The sequence below is a fragment of the Cyprinodon tularosa genome, unplaced genomic scaffold, assembly GCF_016077235.1.
Source record: "Cyprinodon tularosa strain WSP-4 unplaced genomic scaffold, ASM1607723v1 ctg30, whole genome shotgun sequence".
Lineage (NCBI taxonomy): Eukaryota > Metazoa > Chordata > Actinopteri > Cyprinodontiformes > Cyprinodontidae > Cyprinodon > Cyprinodon tularosa.
Genome location: NW_024039008.1, coordinates 932,550 through 958,205, shown reverse-complemented (window position 1 = coordinate 958,205; position 25,656 = coordinate 932,550). Strand labels below are relative to the sequence as shown.

Sequence of the window (25,656 nt, the reverse complement as noted above, 5' to 3'; positions counted from 1 at the left end):
TAATCACAATAGCAATATTTACATAGGTTAGATTAGAATCAAGGTTATTTCAAGTAAAGAAGGGATTTCACTCCTTCCAACACAAGCTGCCTTTTAGTGCTGAGCTAAAGATGAAATGGGATCTGAATACCTCAGCAAACACCTCTGTTTGGACTCTATGCTTTAATATGTCAGTAAATTAATCTTCACATTTACAGTAGAATCATTTGTCAGTAAGATCTACCACCTATTATGCTCTCCCTTTAGTCCCATTGACATGCAGTGAAAAGAAAACTTAATGGAACAAAGGGCAGGTCAACATTGGTTCAAACCTTTCTCTAACCTGTCAGGAAGCAACAGAAAAGGGGCTTACCTTAACTGCAGCAAACAAGGTGTTATAGTTACAGCACAGCACTGCAAGATGAGTGAAAGTCAGAGTGAATGGTAATACCGTACAAAAAGTCGAGGTGGAGATTTGACAGTAGGTGGGAGGAGGAAGAAAGGGGGTAGAGTATGATAAAGTATACTATAACAGCTCTGCTTGCACTTTGCCCTCTGTTGGACTGCAGTGTGACAGCAGTTCACTCACGTCTGCAAAAACGCCCATAGAAATCGAGCAAATCCTCTTGGAAAACACAAACAAGAGCTGATTAAACACTTTTATCAGCATGTTGTCTGTGCTGCACCATGATGACATTATAATGTTCTTAAAAATACCCATGGGCTTTGATTAGGAAAACAAGCTAGAACACTAAACAGGTTTATTTATGGTGTTATTACATTTAGCAAAGTGATATTCTAATGAACAGTTTTATGTTGTATTTGAATAAGTTGTAAAAATTTAGAATCTAAAACAAGCAATGATGATTGTTGTTGTTTTTATTATTGTCATTATAATAAAAGAAGAAGCAGAAGATTGTATGTAAATTATTATTGATGAAAAGAAATACTGAGTATGTGTTAACTGCTTCAATAACATATTTCAATCTAATAAAAAGCAAAATGTTGGTTTTAATGTCAAATAATTAAATACATAAAAACATTTTGGTTTATGAATAGGATGGTGAGTTTACATGATTTTCCTGAGAATGTATGGATTACTTCAGACAACATTACTTCAGATAAAACAAGAAAAACTATTACTTGGTAAAGTAATGGAATAAAATATGAAACTAAAATAGTTAAAAACAACAACTAATATAATAATGTTTTATTGAAAATAATTGTTCGAAAACAGTTAAAAAAAATCAAAAATATACATACTAAACATTACTAGCAATATGTATGTAAGCATTGTTTTATAAGAATTGATAATAACTGTAGCAATGTAAAAAAAAAATTGAAAGAGAAAAAATAACATAAAAAGAAAAAAAATACTTTTCTTTAGTTTTGTCAGTTTTTAAAGGCAATTCTGGTAACGACGATAATTCAACATTTATTCCACCAGATGGCGCTAAAGTGCATTTTATAAATACAACCTGTCAAGATAAACATGCGTTTGAATTAACGAGTCTGCGGAAACGATTACCTTGAAATATTTTTTTTTTTTTTTTTTTTTTTTTTTTTTTTTTTTTTTCTTCACAGACTTATGAACATTAATCGTATTAAATAAAGAAAACAAGCCGCTGTAACTCCAAACTACTTTGCCTTTACTGTCTTATTACGGCACGTAGAAGTCATTTGTACTACAGAAGCGAACATAAAATTGGTTTTACAAGCTTAGATTAAGAAAAATGTACATACTTTTATAACAGCAAGTATTATTTCTTACTGTTATTTTTAATCAGATTTTTATTTACAGGCGAATAAGTATATACTAATTTAAAAACGTAACATTGGTTGATCTTTATATGGTGTTGTAAAACAGCAGTGTAAAAACGATTTTTTTTTTAATTATGTATTTATTGAAAACACCAGCTGGAGAACTGGGTACTTTCATCGGACTATAACAAATAAACCGAGGGACTTTCCTTAGTTCATGGTCAGGTCACGTGTTTAGAACTGAAAATCCCGAGTCCTGTGGTAGTACGTGAATGCTTCATAATTCATATCCAATGAGACCCCGCCCTGTCCACACTCAACGTCTGACCGTCCCTCTCCCCGGATTCTTGTCATCGTTGCCCCGTCTCGCCTTGCTGATGTCAGGCGGATAGATACCAGTTTTTCTTTTATGCACCAGTCCGTTAGCTCCAACTGGAGAGCTAACGGCCGCCACATGAAATGGGATGATGTAGCTGGATAACCATGGGACAACTACGCAGTACTTTAGCATGCTAAGCTAACGCGAAGCTAGTAAGTAGACCGAGTCAGAGAGTCGAAGCTAACCCAGACTAGTGTTCACCTGCGGGCTGTATGACTGCCACTGCCGTGGTTAGCTAACAGGATGGAAAATGGGAAGGAAAACGGCTCCGGGGCGCTTTCAGTTTCATCAGCGCCACAGGGGACAGTAGACTCTACCGGGGACTTGATGAAGCAAAGCGGATTATCCTCGCTCCCCCATGGAAAGAGACCCTCCATCGCGGAGGATGAGGGTGGGGGCGCAGAGGCGAAACTCTTCGGGAAGGGACTCGCAGCCACCTCTCTTCTTCAGATTGCCATCAGAAACGGGATTTATCAGAACCAAGTTGCCAACGCCACGGGGAAAAACGGCAGCAATCCCTCCGTGAAAGCCGCCAACATGTACGGTTTGACGTCGGCCAACAGCAACACGTCGGTAAACTCGCTGCTGAACAGGCGGCGGCACAGACACAAGAGGAATCTGTCTCTGGGGGCTCCGCCTGGGGCGTCCTCTGCTGAGGCTGCCAGCCCAGCTCCATCAACCTCGCCCCTGAGCACCCTAAGCCTGGACAGAAAGACCTTCCTCCGGCAGAAGCAGTCAAAGCGGCTCCAGGCCACTGACAAGTCATGGGTTAGATCCGACCTCCAAAGAGGTTGTATTCACGTCCACGACTGGCTCACACCCTCCATTCCGCGCCCAGTCCTCTGCAGCGTGGACACCACAGCCAGAGAGGTTGCCACTAAACTAGAGGGAAGCAAATCTGGGGCTGTGCTGAGAATCAATTGCAAACCTGCTGCTGAATCTGACATGAATGGACTCTGTAAAGACAGCAATGGACACACTGATACCCTGGATGGGAAACATTCTAAATTGGAGGAAAACTCTAAGATTTGTCCTGAAACTAAGATGCCTTCTAACTTATTTCTTGATGAAAAAACTGGAAGTAACTCTTCCTCTGAGATCTGTTTGAATGACATCGGCCTTGATTTGAGCCAGAGCGCCGCAGACTGTTTTGGAGCATATTCAGGCTCCGATATGGAGAGCAGCACCTGTGAGGACTTCAGCCCAGGAGGACCCAGGAGCACAGAGCACCGAGACTCCCTCAGTGAAAGCCTGGGTTTGGGCAACGACTCCTCGGTGCTCAGTCCCACCTGCGACAGTGCTACAGAGGGACCCGACTCGTTTGAGAGCTCCTCGGATGAACTAGAACTCACCTCTTCCCCAACACACTCCACTGACAACTCTACAGCAGACCAGCCGCCATCAGAAGCCCATGACAAAGACCACACCCAAACAGCCATCGGTGATACTACAAATACCAAAGCTCCTTCCAGATACCCCAGCAGCTCTCTGACCCGGCCCCTCACCAGCCAGCCATCTATCCAGCCTGACCAGCAGGTCCCCGGAGGCGGTGGAGAATGGCCTGAGCATCTTAATACAAGTCCAACCCCAGCCCTCTTCATCCAGCTGCATGGGGGAGTGGTGCGGCGGCTGGCGGATGATGAACGGCCTCTGCAGATCCTCAACCAGTACCTGACTAATCTGGGGTTCGAGGATGAGTGGAGGGTGCAGGAGGAGGGGATGAATCCAGAAATTGGCTGCCTTATTCGCTTCTATTTTGGTAAGCAACCCGTCGTTAGTATAAATTAGATTGATTAACCTCTGTCGTCTTAAATTAGAAGTCATGTCAAGCGGTAAGAAACCACAGGCCCCTTCAGCAGTGCTTGATTTGTTTCCACTCATTGTTTATCCGTTCTGGATGCTCTCTGAGTGCTCTCAGTGTTTGGTCTCTGGGATGAGTGTATACAATTGTCCTGCCTGCACAATACCCAGTGTTGTGCCTTTAAAGCAGCAGCAGCCCCTCTGCCTGCTGCCTAGTAAGATGACACACCAGAAAGTAAAAGGTGTGCTCCCTCAGCACATTGAGGAGTGATGCTCAGTCTGTACACATCAAGCTTCTCTTCTTAACCCCCCCTTTCTCTTGTTTTTGTTATTGGTAATGAACCTGTTTTGCAGACAATCTGGGTAAGGAGTCGGGAGGGGGAAAAAATATGCCTGATCTCCTTTTGGGATTAACACAACTGGATATTGTTTTTTTGACCTTGTTTTTTACACCATCAACAAAGACCACAGAGATTAAGCATCAGGACCTGATGGCTTGGCTTAGATGTCATATTTTCCACATAGTGGTTTTGAAATTAACAAAGCAGATTATACAGACTTCCTCTCAGAAAATCCTCAAAAGGCTTTCTCTTCATTTTTTTTGTTAATGTAGCCACCCACACAGTAAATAAAAATACAGTTTCATGATTTTTAACATCGTTATTAAAATTAACTTATTTGTTATTACTTGAAATTAGGCAAAAGTAATTTCTTTACTATTGGGAAAAAAAGGCATTTCAATGAGCTGAAATCTTGCCTGCTTAAAGCAGCTCTGTGTAACTTATCCAACAGCAAGCTTTTAGCTAGCAATGCATACGGACGTACATTTAACACCCTTTACCAGAAATATTAGAAATGTTACACCCTGTTTTTGGGATGTACAGCTTTGGTACAATTAATTTCCCCTGGAAACTGCTCAAATGTTCCAAATTTAACAAGCAGCAGCAGCAGAAGCGAGCAGAAGTTTTGCTGCCCGATGCGCCACATAAACCAATTAGAGAAGCTGATCAGGGAGACAGACACAGCACTTCTTATGCAGACCGCTATGATAACTTCTCTGAAACTGTTTATTAACGCCTAAATTAACTTAAAATGTTAAAACCTACCAGTAAAATATATTTGATTGTATTATTCTGGTTCCTGCAGTTTGTAGCAAATACTTGAAATACGCATCTACTTCCAGACGCCAAGAACAGTAGGGGGGAAAAAACTCCAAGAGGCGACCGGGCCTGAGGTAGCTGCTGCTGCCGGGGAATTCCAGTGACAGTGCACCAACAGTATGTGGGGGTCTGTGCACATCCGACAGCAAAATATATTATAATAATATTATAAGGCAGTATCGTAATCTTGATGAACTGACTGCACAGATGATGACTTGAGTTGGACTTTTTTTCATAAAAATATATTAAAACTACTTTTTACCCACTGATCACAGAAAATATAGCAAAGCCAATCTCTGCCATTGAACACAGAAGCAGCATTAGACACATCTGTACACACTTTATTTGCTTGTACACTGACTTTTTTCTGTACGAGCTTCAAAAATGAAGCAGCAGATGCATTTTTGCTGCTCAAATCATGGTGTGGACATAGCATTACTTTCTGATTGTTTGAATTAACCTATGAAACATAATATTGTACCTAAAAAGGATCTCATGTCTTCCTTATGGAATTTCCACCTCTAGTCAAGCACACATGCTTCCCATAATTAGAACAAAAGTTGTGTTGTAAGAAAGGCAAAAAGTTAACTGCATTCCACCTCAAAATGCAGGAAACAGCATCTCAGTCAATTATTACTAAAACAGAGAACAACTGTCAGCAACAACAACTGGTATGAGAACGACTGACTAATGTAATATTAACCAATGGGAGTGCCATCAGCATGCCGGTATCTGATATTTTAGATGCTGGGCAATATAATCCAATATTAGTTTTTTGGCCAATATGGGATCAGGACACCTTTAGCATCAGCCTTATAAATGCTGTATCAGTAGGTCTTTACACTGTGTTGGTTTGAATTTTGTTAGTGTTTTGTCTATGGTGCTTCAGTCCTCCACTGCTGTTTACAACTAGAAATAAACGCAAAAAAATATTAAGCTAAAAAGGTGATTAAAAGCTGATTTTCTTTTTTTTTTTTTATACATTTAAATAAGCTAATTCTGCAATGTCTTATTTTATGTTTCCTTTTCTTTGAAATATGTAAGACGGCAGAAAGCAGGAATGCACCTCTAGCTTTGGCTGCTTGATGTTAAGAAATCTCGTGATGGCTATAAAATGGGTAAACATTGCAATGAGAATGTTAGTCAAGTTATCTGCATATTTTCTTCTCTTATTCTAATGTACTTCCATTAATCTGTGACCTTTTAGCTTTTTTGGCAATGTCCTTTATATCCATTGGGAACGTCTGCTGCTGTGAGACTCTGCAGCTAGATCAAATAGCTCATTAGTATGAAAATACATAACTAACAGATATTGCACTCTAAACAGTAATTTGCAATACAGCTATTGCACACATTCTAATTGTGATTAATTCCTCAAAGTGCTTCTGTCCTTGCCCATTTCAAAGCACTAAATCTAAAGGAAACAACCAGGAAACTTCAATTCATTTTATTTTTTACAACACATGTCATCTCAAGGCACTTTACAGTTCACCAGATCATACAGTCAAATTGATTAAAAGTTTGACTCGAAGGCAATCCCTCACACTAAGCATGCTTGTAGCGACAGTGGAGAGGAAAACCTCCCTTTTAACAGGAATAAACTTCCAGCAGAACCAGACTCGGTGTGAGCGGCCATCTGCTGAGTAGATGTAGACAGAAATAGAGAGACAAAAGGCGGCCCCATCCAGGAAACACACAGCCAGGCAAACAAGCTCCGAGTCAGCTCCCATGTCGGAGGATGTAGAGAGCACATCCAGTTAGTCACAGTCAGAGAAACAGGACTAACTGAAAACATTCCGATCTCCAACATCTATAAACAAAAATGTTGATGGTAGCAGCACAGCTGATATTTCTCTCCAGGATGGAGTCACAGCCAAACAGGAACAGACCAGATGAAGCTACTATGATTAAAAGCAGAGAGAGCATAACGGTAGAGATTGAACTAACAGATTCTGCAGAGTGGGAGAATAGAGATAGAATGATGAAATGGGGGTCCCTATGTCCTCCGGCAGTCTAAGCCTATAGCAGCATAACTATAGAGATAGCTCAGGATAACGTGAGTCACTCTAACTATAAGCTTTATCAAAGGAAAGTTATGAACTAAATAACTTTCCTCATGAACTAAAACTGGTAGTTGGTTCCACAGGAGAGGAGCCTGATAACTAAAAGATCTGCCTCGCATTCTACTTTTAGAAATTCTAGGAACCACTAGGAAACCTGCAGATTGAGAGTGAAGTGCTCTGTTAGGAACATAAGGAACAATCAGATCTCTGATATAAGATGGAGCTTGGCCATTTAAGGCTTTATATGTGAGAAGGAGGATTTTAAATTCAATTCTTGATTTAACAGGAAGCCAATGATGAAAAGCTAGGATAGCAGAGATAGGATCTCTCTTTTTAATTTCATCAGAGTTACAATAGTCCAGCCGTGAAGTAACAAACGCATTGACTAGTTGCTCAGCATCATCCCTGGACAGGAGATTTCTAATTTTTGCAATATTCCACAGATGAAAGAAGGAAATTCTAGAAACCTTGCCTTTTTTCTGTTGTGGTCACACCAGGGGTGTGCCCCAATATAAGACAAAAAATGAATGTTATGAAAGAGAACCTTCCTTTTTTTATATGGGGAATTCAAAATGCATTTAGTTGCCCCTAAGTGCTCTTTGTTGTTGAAACACCTTCTGTGTTTCTGCTGTCACCCTCGAGTTTTGCTCTTGGTGGCAGCCAGCCATGTAGACAATGCAGATGTAGCTCGGATAGGTTGATTTATGTGAATGACATGAGAAGCAGTCATGAGACGCAATGAGGTGACAACCGTGAATCACTGACATCCACTCCAGTATCATGAGTGATTTATGTCCCTTCTTGTTCTTCCTCTGAGTGACTCAATGGGATGTTTTTTAGGAGTTTGGAAGTAAAATTCCTTGCAAGATTATAAGAACTTCTACACAGTTAATGTATCAGTGTTAAAATAGTACTTTAAGAGCACAATGTGCCCCCCCTGGAATTAGTGTGGGACCGAATGTACTTTTAAAGTGTTACTTTAAAACTGAAACGTTTACTGTGTAAATGTCGGGGGTTTGTGGTTCGTCTTGTTCTGACTAAGGGATTTTGACACCGCATGCCAGCAAAGCGCATGCTGCCACGTGCACACATCTTTCTGTTGTACTGACTGGCAGTGTGCTGACAGAAAGAAAGTGACCTAGGGGGAACTCGGATTTCACCTCCTCAGTGTTACGGATCTGTCAGACAGCCGGAGGTGAAGGCTCCTCCTCCATTCAGAGGTCGGAGCTTTAACTCACAAGGTTAAAAACTCAGATTCCTAGTTGGGTTGGAGCTCATAGTTTGATTGTAATCAGAGGCAGAGTTGTGGTGCTGCTAATGCTGTCACAGAAGTATGAGTGGCCGCTTAATAAGAGGCAGGATGTCCTCTAAACGGTGAAATAGAAGGAAGGAAAGGGCATGTATAATAACAAAACACATGTGTACACCGCCTAGGGAAGGGTGGATCCACACATCATTTGTTTCACAGTATTGTTCATATCGAAACAGGAAGATAGCAGACTGCTTCTGTAAATCAAAATAGAAAAAAGTTTTATTTATCTGGCTATTTAAGCTTAAATCAGTTTAATTTTTATAAGTATGAGCTGCAGATGAGGTTTTTGTACATCTTGATTCCTCTTCAAAACCAATAGCTATCAGCTAGTGAAATGTTGGATCTGTGGAGATCATAAAGTAACCTTTTCAGGATCTGAGGGTCCTGAATAGATTACTGAAAAAAATAAACTTTAATTAGAGTATTGAAATAAGATGGGTTAGGTTAAACGAGGATTTAAATGGGAAGGTGTCTTTCAAAGAAATCTTAAATCTACCATTTTTATTCTGGGGATATTATTTTATTTTTTTTGGAATCATTTACGAGGAATGAAATTGTTTGATATTTATGTTAGTCTTCCCAAATTGGCAATGTAGAGGGCCAAACCAGACAGAGATGGTTTTTTTGGGGGGATCAATATGTTTTTTGGACTTGTAAACTAATTAAAAGTACCTAACTGTGTACCATCATAAATATCCCCTGCGGATGTATGAAACATTCCTACTTTGATGTAAAGTTTTCTTTCATTTCCCTCAGTAAATGCAGAAGCCATGCTGACTTCTACAAATCACTTGTATTCAATCAAAATGGTTCCCAATATTTAAAAAAAAAAGTATTTTGGTAAATTTGGTAAAGTCCTAAAATATTGAGGTTATTTATTATTAATAGTTCTTTTAAATGTGTGCATCTTTTCCATTTTTTAATGATTATTTTGGGATCCCATAAGGTTAGTCTGTTGTTCCTCCAAAACCAGCATATTTTATATCAAACAATTTAAAGCATTCTTAAAGAACTTTCAGTTTTGGTTGAGTTTGGCTTCTCCCAGTGAAAAAAGGTGTATTGTTTTGCCCAAAGGAAGAAGGCATTTCCCATGAGGAACAGCGCACAGAGTGGTCAAAGTCTGATCTTCCAGTCGCCTGCAGTTGGACAGAACTACATTTCTGTTTCAAGTGGTTATGTGAAACATGAATATAGATCAGATATTGAATGTAATTGTGGAGTAACAATGTCATTTGACTATGTTGAAAATAAGATACGTTTAACTTTGGTTTTGTATCGTATTCCTTCAGTGCTGTAGATATTAACGCATTAAGTTGGTGAATTAGGTTTATCAAAAAGTAAGCTGTAGAACTAAAAGAGTTAAATGACAGAGTTTTCAAGAAAGGGGTAAAAAACACATTTTAAAAAGACATATAGTCATTTTTTACAGGAAAATATCTTTAAAATAGCCTATGTATTTCTGTTCCCGTGCTGTTCAAGCGCATCCTTGTTAAATGGGTCTGACCCAGCAAACAATCGAAGGGTTATATTCAAGATGGATTTTGTGGATACTCAAAAGCGACCAGCGTCCAGCTCAAGTCAAAAACCAACAGCATCCCCACATACGGTGTGAAAACTACAAAAAAAGAAATATTATTATGTATGGGTGTAAGCCACAGTAATGAGCAGAAGAATGCTGCGGTTCTTTGTTTTTACCGCAGGTGACAGAATCTGTAGAAAAGCCTTAATGCCTCTTTATAGATAGACACTTCTTTTAACAATTAGGGGTTTCTAAAGTGTTTCTCATAATCTTTGCGTTTATCACTCCACCTGAAACAAGGATAAAGTGACATGTTAATCTCACTGTATCTATGCCAGGCCTATGTGTGGTGCTGGAGCTGCATTCCATTTCTATGTTTGTTTGCTTTTGGGAATAAAAAAAATATTAACAGAACAATTTCTTTATGATATAAACTTGTGTTAAGAGAAGCTTCTGCTTTCTGGCTCAGCAACCCAAAATTCTCCCTTTTTTAGGTGTTTTTCACTAAAGAAAAAGAAGTGCAGCTCTTTGAAAAGGCTCCTGATAGTGCTGCCCTGCTCCCCCGCAGAGTCAGGGGTAAGGTTGGTGTCTGGGTCGCTGCTAGAGCAGGCAGGAGAATTGAGGTTCTTGTGTTGTAAGAAGTTGCGTAACAAGCTAATCTGATTTCAGACCTCTTTGTGGTTCAGGCCCTTCATGGGTCTCACTTTCTCTTGTTCCCTGTTGGATTTGATTTGGCAGTTTTAGTAGAGCGTATACAGTGGCTGTGAATGCAGAGAAATTTGAACACACCGGGCAAAATGGACTGCAGGAAGTCGTGCCAGCCTGTAAACCCTCCTGTCGTTTTTTGTGTGTGTGTATTTTTTTAAACCTTTTAAAAACAACCAATCCATCCAGAAAGACTGCTCTCTATTAAAGCCATGTAGCCCATTGAGCTTTAGCGCTCTTGCATAAGAGTTTTCCCTTTTTTTTTTTTTAAAGGGACACACGGAGGGAGTTAATCCAAAGTAACCCAAATATCTAAAAACAACAGTAACAGAAGAAGAAAAAAGCTGTCGCCAGCTGAACAAGTCTGATCATTAATGATCTTCAGTGTCATTTAACCCCCCTGTCTCTGTTTCCCAACAGGTAAGCCTCGCAGCGTGGGGGGTTCTGAACGCCTGCAGCTCTCTGGGGTGTTCAACGTGCGGAAAGGGAAGCTGGCCCTGCCGGTGAACCGCTGGTCAAAGCGTCAGGTCACACTGAGTGGAACCTGTCTTATTGTTTCCTCTGTGAAACACGCCCACACAGGGAAGATGCACATCCTGCCTCTCATTGGTGGAAAGGTAGGATGTGTGCTGCTGGTTTTAATCATATCAGGCCTCCACTACAGTAGGGTGGCTGTTGTTTGAGAATATATAATTTTTTTTCCTCTTTTTTTTTGTGGTTTGGAAACTTTTCCCCTATGTCCTGAGCTTTTGAGTACTCACTGAGATTCACTTAGGTTTTTTATGTCTTTTTATTTTAGTTTGAAATAAAGCCTCACCACTAAAATAACATATTTTATAATAACATAATTAACCTATTTTGTATGTTAAGATTTTCCTGTAGTCTCTCAAATGATTCGTAAGTGATTGTCCCCCATAGTTTCTTAAGGTCCTGTGTTGTGTTTCTTTTATTTAAACCAACTTGGTTTAGAAGAAGGGGGTTAGTTGTAGTAGACGCTGGGAACTGAGGTAATCCTTTGTTGCAGGTGGAAGAGGTGAAGAGGCACAGCCACTGTTTGGCCTTTAGCTCTGCCGGTCCCCAGAGTCAGATCTACTATGTCAGCTATGACTCCTATGCTGAGCACCTGCGCTGGCACAAGATGGCCTCAAAGGTAGGAACTCCAGATATTTGAAAGGTTTAATCTTTGGGAAAAGCTGCTCTCTTATTCTTAAGGGATCACCATAAATCAGCAGTTATCTGATCCTGTGTTATAAAAAGCTCCTGTATGTGATCTCCTGTGTAAACTGCATTCATGTGTCCTGCATGCGCAGTAGAGGACGCAGCGAGTTCAAAGGAAGCATGCTCTGTGTTTACGAAAGTAAATATGGATGGTTGTATTGTAGAACATCTAGCGATCTTTCCTAACCTTAAAAACTCAATCTTTCCAAGATGGTTAAACATACTACTGCTCTCGGCATTATCGTCCACCATTGTTGTGGTTTTTCTTGCCACTTCTGCGTAGCAAGAAGCAGAAGAGTGACCATTGTTGGGTATTAATGAAATTTGGGTTGGATGGATGCGAACTGTCTGTTCAGACTGTCATGAAAGGATTGAATTCATATCAGATTCATGACCACATAGCCAAGCAGCCTGGGTCGCATTGGAAATAATTGGATCTGTGTTGTTCTCAGACTGTTATGAAAAGATCAGATACAGGTCGCATATGCAGAAAAAAAATCAGAATTTGGGTCACTTCAGGCTGCAGTGTGAATGTAGCCTTAGTCATGTAGTACGACACTGAATACTGAAAACGAAAAGCAACAAGATTTAAGCGTTTTTTTTTTTTATGTTTCTGTTATTTCAAAGATTTTTTTTTTTTTTTTTTTTCAGGAAACCAGCATCTTATTATCTTAAATTAGCTCTTTGATGGAGCACTGTAATGTGTCATAGGGAATCTAGACCCAGATTCTAACAATTTATTCAACAAACGGTTAAGAATGTTTTTATACAGACATGCCCTTTAAGTCTTGTTGTTCTTTCCGTCTCTCCTCAGATCGCCTCCCAGAGGGTGAACTCTGTGGACCTGTCATGCTGCAGCCTGGAGGAGCTGCCCACTCAGCTCTTTTACAGCCAGGACCTTACACACCTCAACCTCAAGAACAACTTCATGTCTCTACAAAAAGGCATCCCTGCACTCACCAGGTGAGACTTGCAGTCTGCTCTAGCGTCACACTCCTGGCCACATGCGATTCCATCTGATGTGTGTGGATGCCTTGGTTATGAATGAGTTTAAAAGAGTCGCATTAGAGATGACAGATTTGACGTCATGTGACCTCAGTAGTCCGGGGGTCTCTCTTTTGTATTAAGCTCAACATCCTGAATTGGTTGTGGCAGCTGCACTGTCCTCTTAGCCTTAGGAATCTCTTCCTTTGTTTCATCTATTGCCCTCTAAACCTGAAACCACAAGCTTTAAAAGACACATTTTTTTTCCCCATATAAATTTGGAAATTATTCTTGGGGAAATAACGCAGAATTTTTCTATCTTAAAGACAGATTTGGATTCAGCACTCCTGGAAAATCTCCCCCTTTAAACCACAGTTGGAATATTTTTTTGGTCAGGCTAGAAACCAAAACTTTAAAGAACTGTCAGTCCGCCTCCAGCTTGTTCTGCACAATACAGAACACGCTGAAGGCAGTATGTTGTTTGGATTCGATCAAAGATGTTCTTCTTTAGATGAGCTTTGGGGCTCATCTTACATTTTGTGTACACAGCTGCTGAGTTTTTTTTCCTTGGGAGGGGGGGGTACTGCTAGTTTGCAATAAAAACAGCTCGACTGAAGACATTTTTTTCAGGTCCAAACTCCCCATGTGCCTCCGATGTTTTCACCCACAAGAAACTTGCTACAGTGACGCCATTGACAGCAAATTAATCAAAGCCATTATCAGACTGAAGGAAAAACTGTGTTATCACCACATATTTCCAACTTTGTGTTCAGTTGAAACCTCTTGATTTTGAGTTTATGTTGAATGAAAATGACGCTGAAGGCTGACATTTACCCGATGGAAATTCACATGCATGCACCACCATTGTTTCTGGATAAACACCCGCTTCCCGGGAAGGGTTTCCCGCAGGGTTTTCTCTGTCCTATGGATTGCCAGTAACTTTCCTTTCTGAAGGGCTTTCACTTCCTTTAAACTCGACTAGTTTAGCATTTAAAACCATTTGTAACTTATATAGTTTTATTCAGATTTCTTTTACTTTTGAAACAGTGAGGTTAAAAATACATTACATAATGAGCTGTGCCATTTTCCTTTATAGAAGTGATTTTGTGTAACTAAGAATGCGTTTTTTTTTTTGTTTTTGTTTTTTTTGCCATTGCTTAAATTAGACTGTGAGAGTCTGATCCTAGCAATGATGATTATCTGTTTTTCTCTGACTGTTCCCCTGTGTCTCTCTCCATCTTTAATTTTCCGGTCATCCATTTTTCTCTCTAGGTTCTGTAAACTGAGAAGCCTTAATCTGTCCAATAATGCCCTGTCTGAGTTTCCTCTGGCGCTGTGTGACATCCCCTCGCTCACAGAGCTCAACCTGTCTGGAAACCGTCTCTCCTGTCTGCCTGCAGAAGTAGGAACCATGCACAAGTAAGTGAGAACCTAAGGGCCACAGTGAGCATTAAAACGCTGTTTCATCCGCACAGTTTTTCTCACTGAGCTCTGCGCTGCTGACAGAGACGTTGATGCTAAAGCATCGGTCCAGAATAATCCCTCTGTGTATTAGATGAACATTTGGCTGAGAACCAAACATGTGTCCTGTCAGTGCAGAGATTTCAGCTACAATGCAGAGTCATGCTGATGCTGTCACTGCAGGGAGGAATTAAAGCTGAAGGATCTCCAAGGTCTGTCAATTGTCAGACATTGTAGACATTGGGCTGCTCAGTGGCGCAGTGGGTAGCACTGCTGCCGTACAGCAAGAAGGTCCGGGGTCTTTCTTACTTCGGCTTCCCCCCACAGTCCAAAAACATGACTGTTAGGTTAATTGGTTTCTCTAAATTCTCCTTGGGTGTGTATGAATGGTTGTTTGTCCTTTTTGTCTCTGTGTTGCACTGCGATGGATGTACCCTGCCTCTCGCCCATAGACAGCTGGAGATAGGCAGGCACGGCAAATTTATTTGTATAGCACAATTCAGTACAAAGACAGTGCAAAGTGCTTTACATGATTAAAATATAGGAAAATAAAACAGAATCAACCCCGCTTTGGATAAGCGTGACAGAAAATGGATCGATGGATCTCCAAGGACTGTCAATTGTCAGACATTTTAGATATTCACAGAAGGGTTAAATATTTCTACACACTCAAAGGATTGGACCACAAAAGCATTATGGCTGGATGTGGAACTTGTCTTATTGAAAATATTTATAAAGTATGTCACAGTTTAAAATAAGTTCAGTTATGACTATTAAAGAAATCCTTACCATGCACTCTGTGCATATTTTTGCACAGAAACACAACATAAGTCAGACATCTCCTTACACCAGACATGTTAAAGCACTGAAACCTAAGTAACTAAAGTATGAGGACCTTTAGCAATTCACTGAGAGATTGACTAATCAATTGGAATCTATGAATTACATGCAGGACTGGCTTTCCTCCATTATCAGCCAGTCACCACAAAAAACAGAACTTTTGTCCCATCAGGGAATTCTCTACTTAAGGAAGACATAAAAGCACTCCAAGGTGTTGAGTGAACACGATGCTGTTGGCTATTTTCGATAAATCTGTGTAAGCAGAGAAGGAGCAAGAAGCCGGAATAAAGCCTTTCTTCTGCCAAGTCCAGTCAGCTATTCCTTCAAGCTACGACTTAAGCAGTGAGGATGAACTAAGCAGATGACAGAAACCTGAATATATTATGGCAGAGTTGCTCTTTTTTTGGTCCTTTAGGGTTTCTGGTGTCCAGTTATACCCATCATCCATATCTGTCATCAAGAAATATTGGAAGCCATTTTGTATTCTCACAGTTGATGAGTCTACTAATGCTTCTGCTCCCTCCAAGAAATAATCACAAATCAATTAAAAGTTTCTGTGCAAATTCAGTAAATTATTTTAAAAAGTTAATGGTAGCTATTAAGTTGGACATCAGTGTGGTTTTATTTTGAATCGATTTATTAGGGAAATATCAAATACTGTGCATCTCTGCTTTATTTTGAGGGGTGCAGAGAAGAGGGAAAAGGGAACTGTAATCTGCCTTGTAAGGGACTATTTTCTAATCCTCTTTGGTAGGATTTTATTTGTACCGAAAGCTGTGTTCCACAACCTAGAAGATTTGACTGTGTTTTAATGTTCCTGTGAAGCAGAAAGAGACTGCTTTCTAACCTGACCCAGTTTTGGATAGAATCCGTGGTTTACGTAAAAAAAAAAAAAGTTTCCAAGCTTGTTTAATTCATGTAAAAACTAAAAGGCAGAATCTATGCAGACTCAGCACTGCTTATAAATCAGCTGACAAATGACCTCCTTTTTAGTTCTGACTACAGTTACAGTCTGACTAATTGTTTCCATCATCATGATTCATGGTTAACCAACATGTTCTGTCACTCTTAGTTGTTCTAAGCCTGTGCATGTGTTTATGATCTGTGATTGTGTGGATGTGAGACTACAGTGTTTACTTTTTTTTACTCTCTCCTTCTCCGTCCAGCTTGCAGAATCTCCTCTTGGATGGAAACAGTTTAAGTTTGCTGCCTTCAGAGCTGGGCTCTCTGGAGGGCCTGACCTTCCTCAGCTTGTCCTTCAACTATTTCAGCTGTGTCCCTCCCGTCCTGGAGAAGCTCAGAGGCATGGAAAAACTCTGTCTAGCAGGAAATCGGCTCTCTTTCCTGGATATGGGTGGGCTGCAGTGGCTTCCTGCTCGATACATAGATGTCAGGTAAGAAATGGTGCATTGACTGAAACGCTTTTTGAAAGGTGAGCTTGCTTATTTAAATTGAAATCAATTAAACCAAGTGAAACACTGGATTTCTCTGCAATGTTTGTAATTCAGGCTGAACCGGCTTCACAAAGTGGCCGTGGCTGATTCAGAGCTGCTGCTTCACATCATCCAGCTGGATGTGAGAGATGCTGGCCTCCAGGAGCTTGACGTCATCTGTTTGGGAAAGCTGGAGCTGCTCCGCTGTGACAGAAACTCCCTCTCCTTCCTCAGAGTCAGCGGCCACACCCTAAAAAGCTTGCATGCCAGTCATAATGGTAGCAACATTTAAATTATGGTGAGGTGTGAAACCGATGACGCTGGATTCATGGCATTTACCGGGATGCTGTGCTTGTTCTTCCAGAGTTAATGCAGCTGGAAGTGCAGCCTGCACCAGAAAATCTGACAGTTCTGGACCTCTGCAGGTAAGAAAAAAAGGCTTTCCTTCTCACAGTGTTTAAGAGCTGATTGCTGACTGGGTCTGTTTTCTTAAAGGAACAAGCTGAGATGTGTCCCAGACTGGTTGTGTGAGAGTAGAAGACTGGAGGTGTTGGACATTAACCACAACTGTGTCACAGAGCTCCCTGTATGGTGAGCAGCACTGAAATACACGCCTCACACAACCGATACGCTCACACCATTCAGGTTACTGAATAAAGGAGAGGACATGAGGGAGAGCTGCCTAATGAACCCGTTATGGCGAAATGGTTGGGTTAAAGATTTCTAAAACCAGATTGGTTCCTGGAAAACTTTCAAGAAAACCTAAAAAATAACAAATAATTTGCAGCAATTGGAGTGATCTCTAAACCACACAGGGTCAAACTCTACATTTCGGTCCTAATGGGAATATAGGGACCCCACAAATGTTTGGTTTAATCATCTTTTAGTTAGAATGTGCACATTTACCACACTTTGTAGCAAAAAAAAAAACATGTCTGGCTGGATATTTATCGAGTCTCCTAGCATGGAGACTGGATAAATCTTTTACAGTAGGCATGACCTGCAAACTGTTTCACTAGTATTGATGTGTATTTGGAATCACTGTTCAAGTTTTAACCAACTAGCTATTGATCCGAGGCTTGATTAAATTATTTTGAGCTTTCTCTACAACACATCAGGCTGATTGACGTGGCAGCTGCATAGATGTAGTTCAATCCTATCCGTTGTTTTTCATTATTAACTTTGATTGTTGCTGGATTGTTTCTAAACTAGGGCTGCAGCTATTGATCACCTCTGCCAAGGAGGTTAGGTTTTTAGGAGAGTTTGTGTGGTTTTCTGTTTGCCTATGGCAGGATAACTTGAAAATTCATGGCAAGATTTTAATGAAAGACTATTCAGAAGTGTCCCTCATGCCAAGGAAAAATCCATTACATTTTGGTGATGATCCAGATCATAATCTGGATACAGGAATTTTCTAAAAGATTCTCTAACATTGTGAGAGGGATATTTGTTGGAGCAAACAGTTCCCTACTAAACCAGAGGGTGGTAGCAGCGACTATTTACAGCTTCATCGTTGGACTCAAAAAGTCTGGAGGTATTTTACTGAAGACAAAAACACAAGAAAAGGGAAAGTTGTTGGTTTGTTAGCAGGACAAACTGAAAACTGATAGAACAGATTTTATAGAAATGTTTTCCCAGAGGTGCACCTCATGCCGAGGAACAAGTAATTTAAATTTGATAATGATCCAGATCATGCCATTCTTAGCTACAGGTGTCACAGTCACACTTTAATTCGTGGCAGAGGTCTTTGCTCTCAGATTACCTTTCTAGTTACTTTAGTAATTAATTAGTATAAGATTATTTTTTGATTAAATCTTAAAATAAGTATTTTACGACTTCATTGTGCATTTTAAATGAGTTGTAAATGGTAAAAACATTTTTAAAACACTTATGTATACATGTAATTATTTATACATCTATTGATCTATCTATCTGAATATAAAGTATATTTTTAATCTTCTAATCTCTGGGGAAAAAAAAATTTTGTAGTGTGCCTTAATCACTGCTGTAATTTGGCTGTTCTGTCAGAAAATGGCACATTTTGGAGTCTACCTACCATTAACCTAAGTAACCATTTGATTGGATTACTATATTAATTAAATATTATTGAATAATTGATGAATCATGATTAATTGTTCAATTCCTGATCTAATATCAATTATCTTTGGTTTACACTTTGGGTCTTCTTTCTGATTTAATAAAGATGGCAGCTCACATAATGGTTTTGTTGATCATTTTGAAACCTTGCCTTTTGCCAATGCTGAAGTTAAAGGTTTAATATTGTATTTTTTTTTCCTTTATCTTTACAGAGGTTCATCAGAAGCACTGCTGTGTTTCTTATCAGATTTTTCCCTTAGACCATTTTTAACAAAAAATGTGTTTTCAATACATAAACATTGTCTTTTATTGTTGATATTTCACCTTAACTGTTAGTCTGCATAACTTATGTAGCCTCACTTGGCCTTTACATCACATTCACAACACTACTGAGGGAAATAGCTGCTCTCTAAATGAAAAAGATTCTCTGGGGAAACAATATTAACATTTTCTCTTCATTCAGCCACAGTCTTATCCATTCAATCCTGTTTCCTTATGGAGCTTTATCTTTAGAAACAAACAGGACTTCCACTGACAGGTTGACAGTTAGATGACTGAGCTGTTTGTGTTTTTTGCTTAAGGCTGCTCTCCATTGAGAGTCTAAAGAAGCTGCTGGCTGGCTGGAACGATGTGGGCAGGCTCCCCGAGAGGCTGGAGAGCTCCCAGCTAGAGGTCCTGGACCTCCAGCACAATCACCTGACAGAACTCCCACACAACCTGTTTATTAAAGCACAGAGGTGGATATCTTCCTTTCTTATTTCTATGGCTTTCTTTATTGTTTGCAAATTACTTAATCTGTTTTCTTATATCCACACAGCTTGCGCTACCTGAATGCATCAGCCAATAAGCTGGAAGACCTGCCTGCAGCCAGCCAGTCAGAGGATGCCTGCAGCAGCCTGGAGGAGCTTTATGTGACAAATAACAGTCTGACAGACAAGTGCATCCCTCAGTTAACAGGTCATGGCTGCCTCAGGGTGCTGCACCTCGCCTTCAACCAGCTGCAGACCTTTACTGCAAGGTAGAATACTGTCAACTAAACAGTGTCTGTGGAAATATTCAATGATTCATTTAGATTTTCAGTGTGTTGCAATCGTAAACTGCAGATTAATCATTTGGTTAATCGTCTTTTTATTTTTGCATCCTGCAGTAAACTGGCTCCCCTGGAGCAGCTTGAGGAGTTGGACCTGAGCGGTAACAGGCTGAAAGCTGTGCCAACCACCATTCTCAGCTGCCGGCGGCTGCAAACACTGTCCGCCCACTCCAACTGCATCAACACCTTCCCAGAAGTGCTCCAGCTGCAGGAGATTAAGGTTTGCTCCCAATTGCTTCACAGAAAGCTTTCAAAAGGGGTCATAGAATGATTATATAGGGTATTTTGCTGCTGGTTCTTAAGGTCTCTGAATAGGGTGTGTAACATTGGTTGGGCTGAAAATGGCATATTTGCTGTTCTGTGTGTAATGCAAGCCTGGTTATAAGCCCTAGAATGAAATGACAGGTTTTCTTCCTTTTATGGTATGCTCATGAATATTTAGATGAGCTGTACGCTGATTGGTTGGATTACAGCGAGCAAAGCTGCTGAGCAAAGATGCATCATAGCAACAAGCTCACACTCACTGAAACATCAATTTGTTGATATTGTAGGGTGACCAGACGCTTTCAAAATCTTGGCATTTTGAAAGCTGTCTGCAGTAAAATGCTTAGAGCAAATGAACAGCTTAGCATCAAACTTTGCAGGGATCTTCTGATAGACAACAATAACCCATGCCTGTCGAGACTTCGGATCCTTGGGAAGAACCAAATAAGGCAGCATCACCGATTTGACATCAATTTTGTGCTTCTTTTGGATTTGCCCGTTTTATGGTGGAAGTTTAGAATTGTGAGATTTGCAGAGAAAGGAGGCGTCGATGGGGTTGTTATTCATCTATGACAATGGAAACTCTGTTTTGCATTGTTTGACCCCTTTAAGTTTAGGGGTGTAGATAAAACCCTAAGCATGAACCACCATTTATCAATAATGAACCTTCTTGTTTACTCCCTGATTCACTCAACCACCTGAGCTAAAAGTTGCTCTTAGTCCTTGGTAAAGTGGAAGCTCTTGGCTGTAGTTGTTTGTCTGTGCTCAGAGTCTATAACATTTCCATTTTGGATTGTATTTAAAAACGAAACAAATATTACACTCCGTCTTTCAGTGTGTGGATCTGAGCTGCAATGAGCTGACCGAGGTGGCCCTGCCAGAAGTTCTTCCACCAAAACTTCAGGAGCTGGACCTCACTGGAAACCCTCGACTCAACCTGGACCACAAGAGCCTAGAACTCCTCAAGTACGAACATCTGTAGAAAATGTTCACCAAAAACCCTCAAACACACAACTACATGTCGGATAATAATTTTTTCCTTCATACAGCAACATCCGCTGTTTCCGGGTAGATCCATCTCCCTCAGCCTCCGCTGCAAGTGAGAGTCATGGAGTCCCTGCGGTGTGGAGTCATGGCTTTACAGAGGCCTCTGGAGTCAAAAACAAGTCAGGCTTTAATTCATTTCCCTTATTTGATGCACATTTGTTTTTTCATCTATCTTTGAAATTAATTATTTCCTTCATTAAGTGATTTTTTTCTAGAATTAGAAGTCTTTGCTTCCTGTTTAAAGCTAAAAGGCTGTTTTCCTTCTCAGGCTTTGTGTAGCAGCTCTAGCCCAGGACACTTTCTGTGGGACTCGTGAAGCTTTGTACGGTGTCTTTGACGGAGATAGAAATGTCGAGGTGCCTTACCTGCTGCAGTGCACCATGGGAGATGTTCTGGCTGAGGAGCTGCACCGAGGGCCAAGACAGGAAGACTATATGACCAACACTTTCCTCACCATGCAGCGGTAAAAGCTCACCACACGATTCCTGATTGAGGAAGAAATCATCTGCTTGTTAACGTTTTTTCTTTATCGCCATCTGCAGCAAACTGGGCACAGCAGGTCAGAGGATGGGCGGCGCTGCAGCTTTATGCCACATCAGACACGACCCCGTGGCGTCTGGGGAACCAGGGAATTGCTTTACTCTGAAAGCCGCCAACGTGGGCCGGTGTCAGGCCGTACTGTGTCGAGGAGGGAAAGCTCAGCTGCTGTCCGACATCCACACGGTCAGGGAGGAGTCGGAGTACGAGAGGGTCCGACAGCACAATGCCATCATCACAGAGGTAGAACCAACTCTTCAGATTATCTTAGAGAATCCATTTGTTCTTTGTACCTCAGCTTAATTCACACTAATCCACTAATGAGAGGTTGGCTATGTTTCAACTACCTTTTTTCCATTTTACTACCTGCTTGTTTGTGGCTCCAACTCTTCAAAGTTGCTCTAGAATATCAGACGACTGTGGGTTACTGTTTGGGTGGGAGGCGTCACTCATCACAGCATATTACAGTCATTAGTTAATAGCAATTGGATGACTAATAAAACAAGCTAGCACTCTTAATCGTTAGCTTCCCTCTCTCCATATTCTGTTTAAAAAACACATGGCTTCCCTCTGTAACTACTTGCTTCACTCACTGCCCAGAAACTTCTCTGGTTCTCATCTTTCCCTCCAAACAACCGTAAACAGAGCAGCAGTTTGTTGTTTGTTTCATACATATCTCATTACTTCAGACCCTGGGGCTATTTGACATATGTGTATGTTAGGTATCCATGGGAACCAGCTCACATGGACAACATATGAGGAGTAGAGGGATACCATCTCTGATTTGTTGTAAATCAAATCAAATCAAAGCAAAATAATCACGTTTCTCATAAGCTTGGTTTGTTAAATCTGGATTATTACTTACATCATTTGGAACATCTAATAAAATATATTAAAAGTAATGGAAATAGTTACATTTGGTATATAATATTTGTAAAGATATCTTTTTTAGATAATGAAAATGCCTCCCAAAAGTCTTGAAACTGTTGTTTAGAAATAATTACTTTACTGTGAAGATTTTATCAAGTTTCCTGTTTCAGAAGCAAATCATAGGCCAACAAAAAAACACAAGTATCCAAATGATCCAAGGAATAATCAACAATGAAATGCATGTAGAGAAAAGTAAATATAAAGAACATCTTTGTCATTTGTCAAGCTTCATTCTAATTTTAACATGAGTATTGATAACAAAAAAAAACTCAGCATGTATTCTTTTTTAAGGAAATCTTATGTCATGTGTTTGATGTGTTTGACAATAATCAACAATAATGTCCCAGTTCTATGCTGTAGTGGAACCTGCAGCCATGTTGGTAAAAGTTATGTTGTAAAGCCAAAAAAAAAACAAGATCAAAAAATGTCAAATGTTGGCTTATTCAGTCTAAATGATTTTTTTATAAGTTACTTTTGATAAGATGTTTTAATAATCTTCATTCATTCACACTATTCACTGTTACTCTCTGCAGGATAACAAGGTCAGTGGTGTGACTGACTCCACCAGGATGATGGGATACTCCTTCCTCTGTCCCTCTGTGAGACCCTGCCCTCATGTTTCCACGGTGACGCTCACCCCTCAAGATGAGTTTTTCCTTCTGGGAAGTCGAGGACTGTGGGACTTGCTATCTCCCGCCGAGGCTATTGAAGCAGTTCGAAATGTTCCAGACGCGCTAGCCTCTGCTAAGAAGCTGGTGACGCTGGCTCAGAGCTACGGCTGCTCCGACAGCCTCAGCGCCGTGGTCGTTCAGCTCAACATCACCGAGGACTGCTGCTGTTTTTGCGAGCCACCCCCTCCGCCACCCAGTCCAGGACCCGCCGCTCAGCCCGCTCTGCATTCCTACTCATGCGGCAGCGATGGTGGGATCCCGCTGCTGCCCGCCTCGTCTGGAACGATGAGTGAGCTGAGCAGCGAATTCAGCACCTCTGAGATGAGCAGTGAGGTGGGCTCCACAGCGTCCTCTGAGGAGCCGCCGCCACAGACGGAGCCTCTCAGCTCCCATCTTAACGCTCAAGGCAGGGCTGGCGTGCGACGACCTGCCATTGGTGGGAGTGGCGTCCAGAGGCAGTTCTCTGGTGCGCTGTCTGATAACGGCCTGGACAGTGAGGATGAGGAGCCCATCGCTGGCGTGTTCTCAAACGGCAGCCGAGTGGAGGTGGAGGCGGATGTCCACTGTCTTCTCCGGCACAACTGTGCTCAGTCTAACGCAGCGAGCACAAACAAACCCATCGCCGCCGCTAATGAGCTTTTACCTCCCAGCCTGACCTGCCCAGCTCCCTGGCCTGTCCCTCCTTCCTCCCCGGGCCTGAGCCACGAGGCTCGCTCAGCGACTCTGGGCCGCAGGGCTCGAGGTAACGGCTCCGTAGCCTGTCAGGGCCGCAGCCAGGATCTTATTGAGGAAGCAGCAGAAGCCCCCATCAGAAAGCAGGGGGGGTACTTCAACGCCCCGGCCCAGCCGGACCCGGACGACCAGCTGATCATCCCACCGGAACTGGAGGAGGAGGTCCGGCAGATCATCCAGCAACAGCAGGAGCAGATGCAGACACACAACTACCAGAGACCAGCAGACTATTTCGTTACACCTCTCTGACTGCTGCCGTCAGCATCATCATCCTCTTCTCCACCCAGCTTCCCAAACAGAGTCCAATCTCCTGGCCGCTGAGCTCAAAGAAAACTAATTCCTGAGGTTTTCTTACTCCCTTTATTTTCTACTGTTAACAAGCCCTGAAACACAATGCAACTTTTGTAACTTTGTTGATTAAATCTTCATGTAAATTACTTTTACCATATCTATGATATGAAGAAGCACTTTGCGTTGTAGTAGCTTTTAAGCTTAGTTCTACGTCAAACGGTACTATAAGAACCGGACCAGCGGATATTTTCCCCGTTTGGGTCGCAGCTGATGGCCTTACAAGTGTCGGAGTTAGAAACTGTTAACTAACTCCAAGGAGTTTAATACTTTAAAGTGAGTTAGTCACTGAGGCTTCACTAATGTTCTCTGAGAGAAAAGATGATTATTCCCGAAGGCTGACGACGTTCCAGGTCCGTGTTCTCTAGGTGGTGCTGCAGTGTTTGTAGTTACTAACAGCACAGAGCAGGGTTACAGCAAACAGCACAAGAGACCTACTTTTGCTAAACAATAAAGTTTTCAGATAACTGCAACATGTTGACTTTTTACTTTATTCCTTTGTCTTTTTATGCAGCTTTTATTCCCCTTCAACCATCACTGAAGGGAGCAAAATAAGTTTCTTTTAGAGGGGCTAACTTCTCTTTAATTCCATGTTCTGTCACATGTCCATCAAATGAAATAACCTAGTAGGTCAGTCCATATGTTTAGGATTGTCTGCTGAGGGCAGAAGTAGAATTCATAAATCCAGAATAACAGCTAAAACAAGAGCTAGCTTGATCGGCACATCCTTTATCTGCTTTTCTGAGCTTAAAACCAGACTGAGGAGGTGGCTATGTTAAATCCGGTGTAAGTAATCCAGCAAAACCCTCATCCAAAGTTGAATAGATAAGGTTCTAGGATTATCGTAGCATTGCAGAATAAAAACCCAATGATAACTTGGTGGTACTGCTTTAGTTAAAAAAAAAACCTTTAATATATGTTCAGAGGGATGGGCAATGTTGTTCACGCATCGCTCCTGCCAAGTAATTCAGACCCTTTCAGGTCCAATATGGCCAGAACACCTTTTCTCTGTTTGCTGTCTTCTCTACATTTTCTCTGGGAAAAGCAGAAAGTGCTAACAGAACTTTTTGCAGCAGCTTTTCAAGGACAACTTCTAACGACTCCCACATCAGGGTCAGATCTGAGGAGTGCCGTCATGTTTTTTCCACCTGAGGTATGGATCTCTGCAACTCCTCCAGAGTTACACTGGGCCTCTTGGCTACTACTTTTAATGCTGTCTAGGTCTGGCCTGTCACTTTGATATTCCCTTGTTATAGTTTCAGTTGTGTTATACTATCAACATTTTCAAAATGACTGAGCACTGCGCTCTGATGATCCAAACCTATT

At 41.2% G+C, this 25,656-nt stretch overlaps 2 protein-coding genes across 2 annotated transcripts in view; one reads left to right on the top strand and one right to left on the bottom strand.

Annotated features, from left to right (window-relative positions):
* The window catches only part of si:ch211-191a24.3 (tensin-3), a 63,153-nt gene extending 62,651 nt beyond the window's left edge, over positions 1 to 502 (bottom strand). The window contains exon 1 of the mRNA XM_038291654.1: positions 353 to 502. The gene's annotated coding sequence lies outside the window, so the exon portion shown is untranslated. The remainder of the gene's footprint in view (positions 1 to 352) is intronic.
* A 1,533-nt stretch (positions 503 to 2,035) lies between these two features.
* LOC119787658 (PH domain leucine-rich repeat-containing protein phosphatase 1-like) lies at positions 2,036 to 24,803 on the top strand. The gene is made up of 17 exons (XM_038291638.1): positions 2,036 to 3,878; positions 11,099 to 11,295; positions 11,703 to 11,828; positions 12,711 to 12,859; positions 14,153 to 14,299; positions 16,348 to 16,575; positions 16,690 to 16,892; positions 16,979 to 17,039; positions 17,110 to 17,205; positions 19,293 to 19,448; positions 19,529 to 19,729; positions 19,859 to 20,021; positions 20,901 to 21,031; positions 21,115 to 21,231; positions 21,381 to 21,575; positions 21,655 to 21,892; positions 23,113 to 24,803. Exons 1-17 carry the CDS (start codon positions 2,363 to 2,365, stop codon positions 24,229 to 24,231), a joined length of 5,043 nt encoding a protein of 1,680 aa, XP_038147566.1. The 5' UTR covers positions 2,036 to 2,362; the 3' UTR covers positions 24,232 to 24,803.
* Positions 24,804 to 25,656: the final 853 nt, after the last annotated feature.

What these genes read in the sequence shown, in the direction of transcription:
- LOC119787658 (XM_038291638.1), top strand. Translation starts at nt 2,363, where the DNA reads ATGGAAAATGGGAAGGAAAACGGCTCCGGGGCGCTTTCAGTTTCATCA. An exon ending in CCTTATTCGCTTCTATTTTG is followed by an intron (nt 3,879 to 11,098) that starts GTAAGCAACCCG and finishes GTTTCCCAACAG; the next exon opens with GTAAGCCTCGCAGCGTGGGG. An exon ending in TGCCTCTCATTGGTGGAAAG is followed by an intron (nt 11,296 to 11,702) that starts GTAGGATGTGTG and finishes CCTTTGTTGCAG; the next exon opens with GTGGAAGAGGTGAAGAGGCA.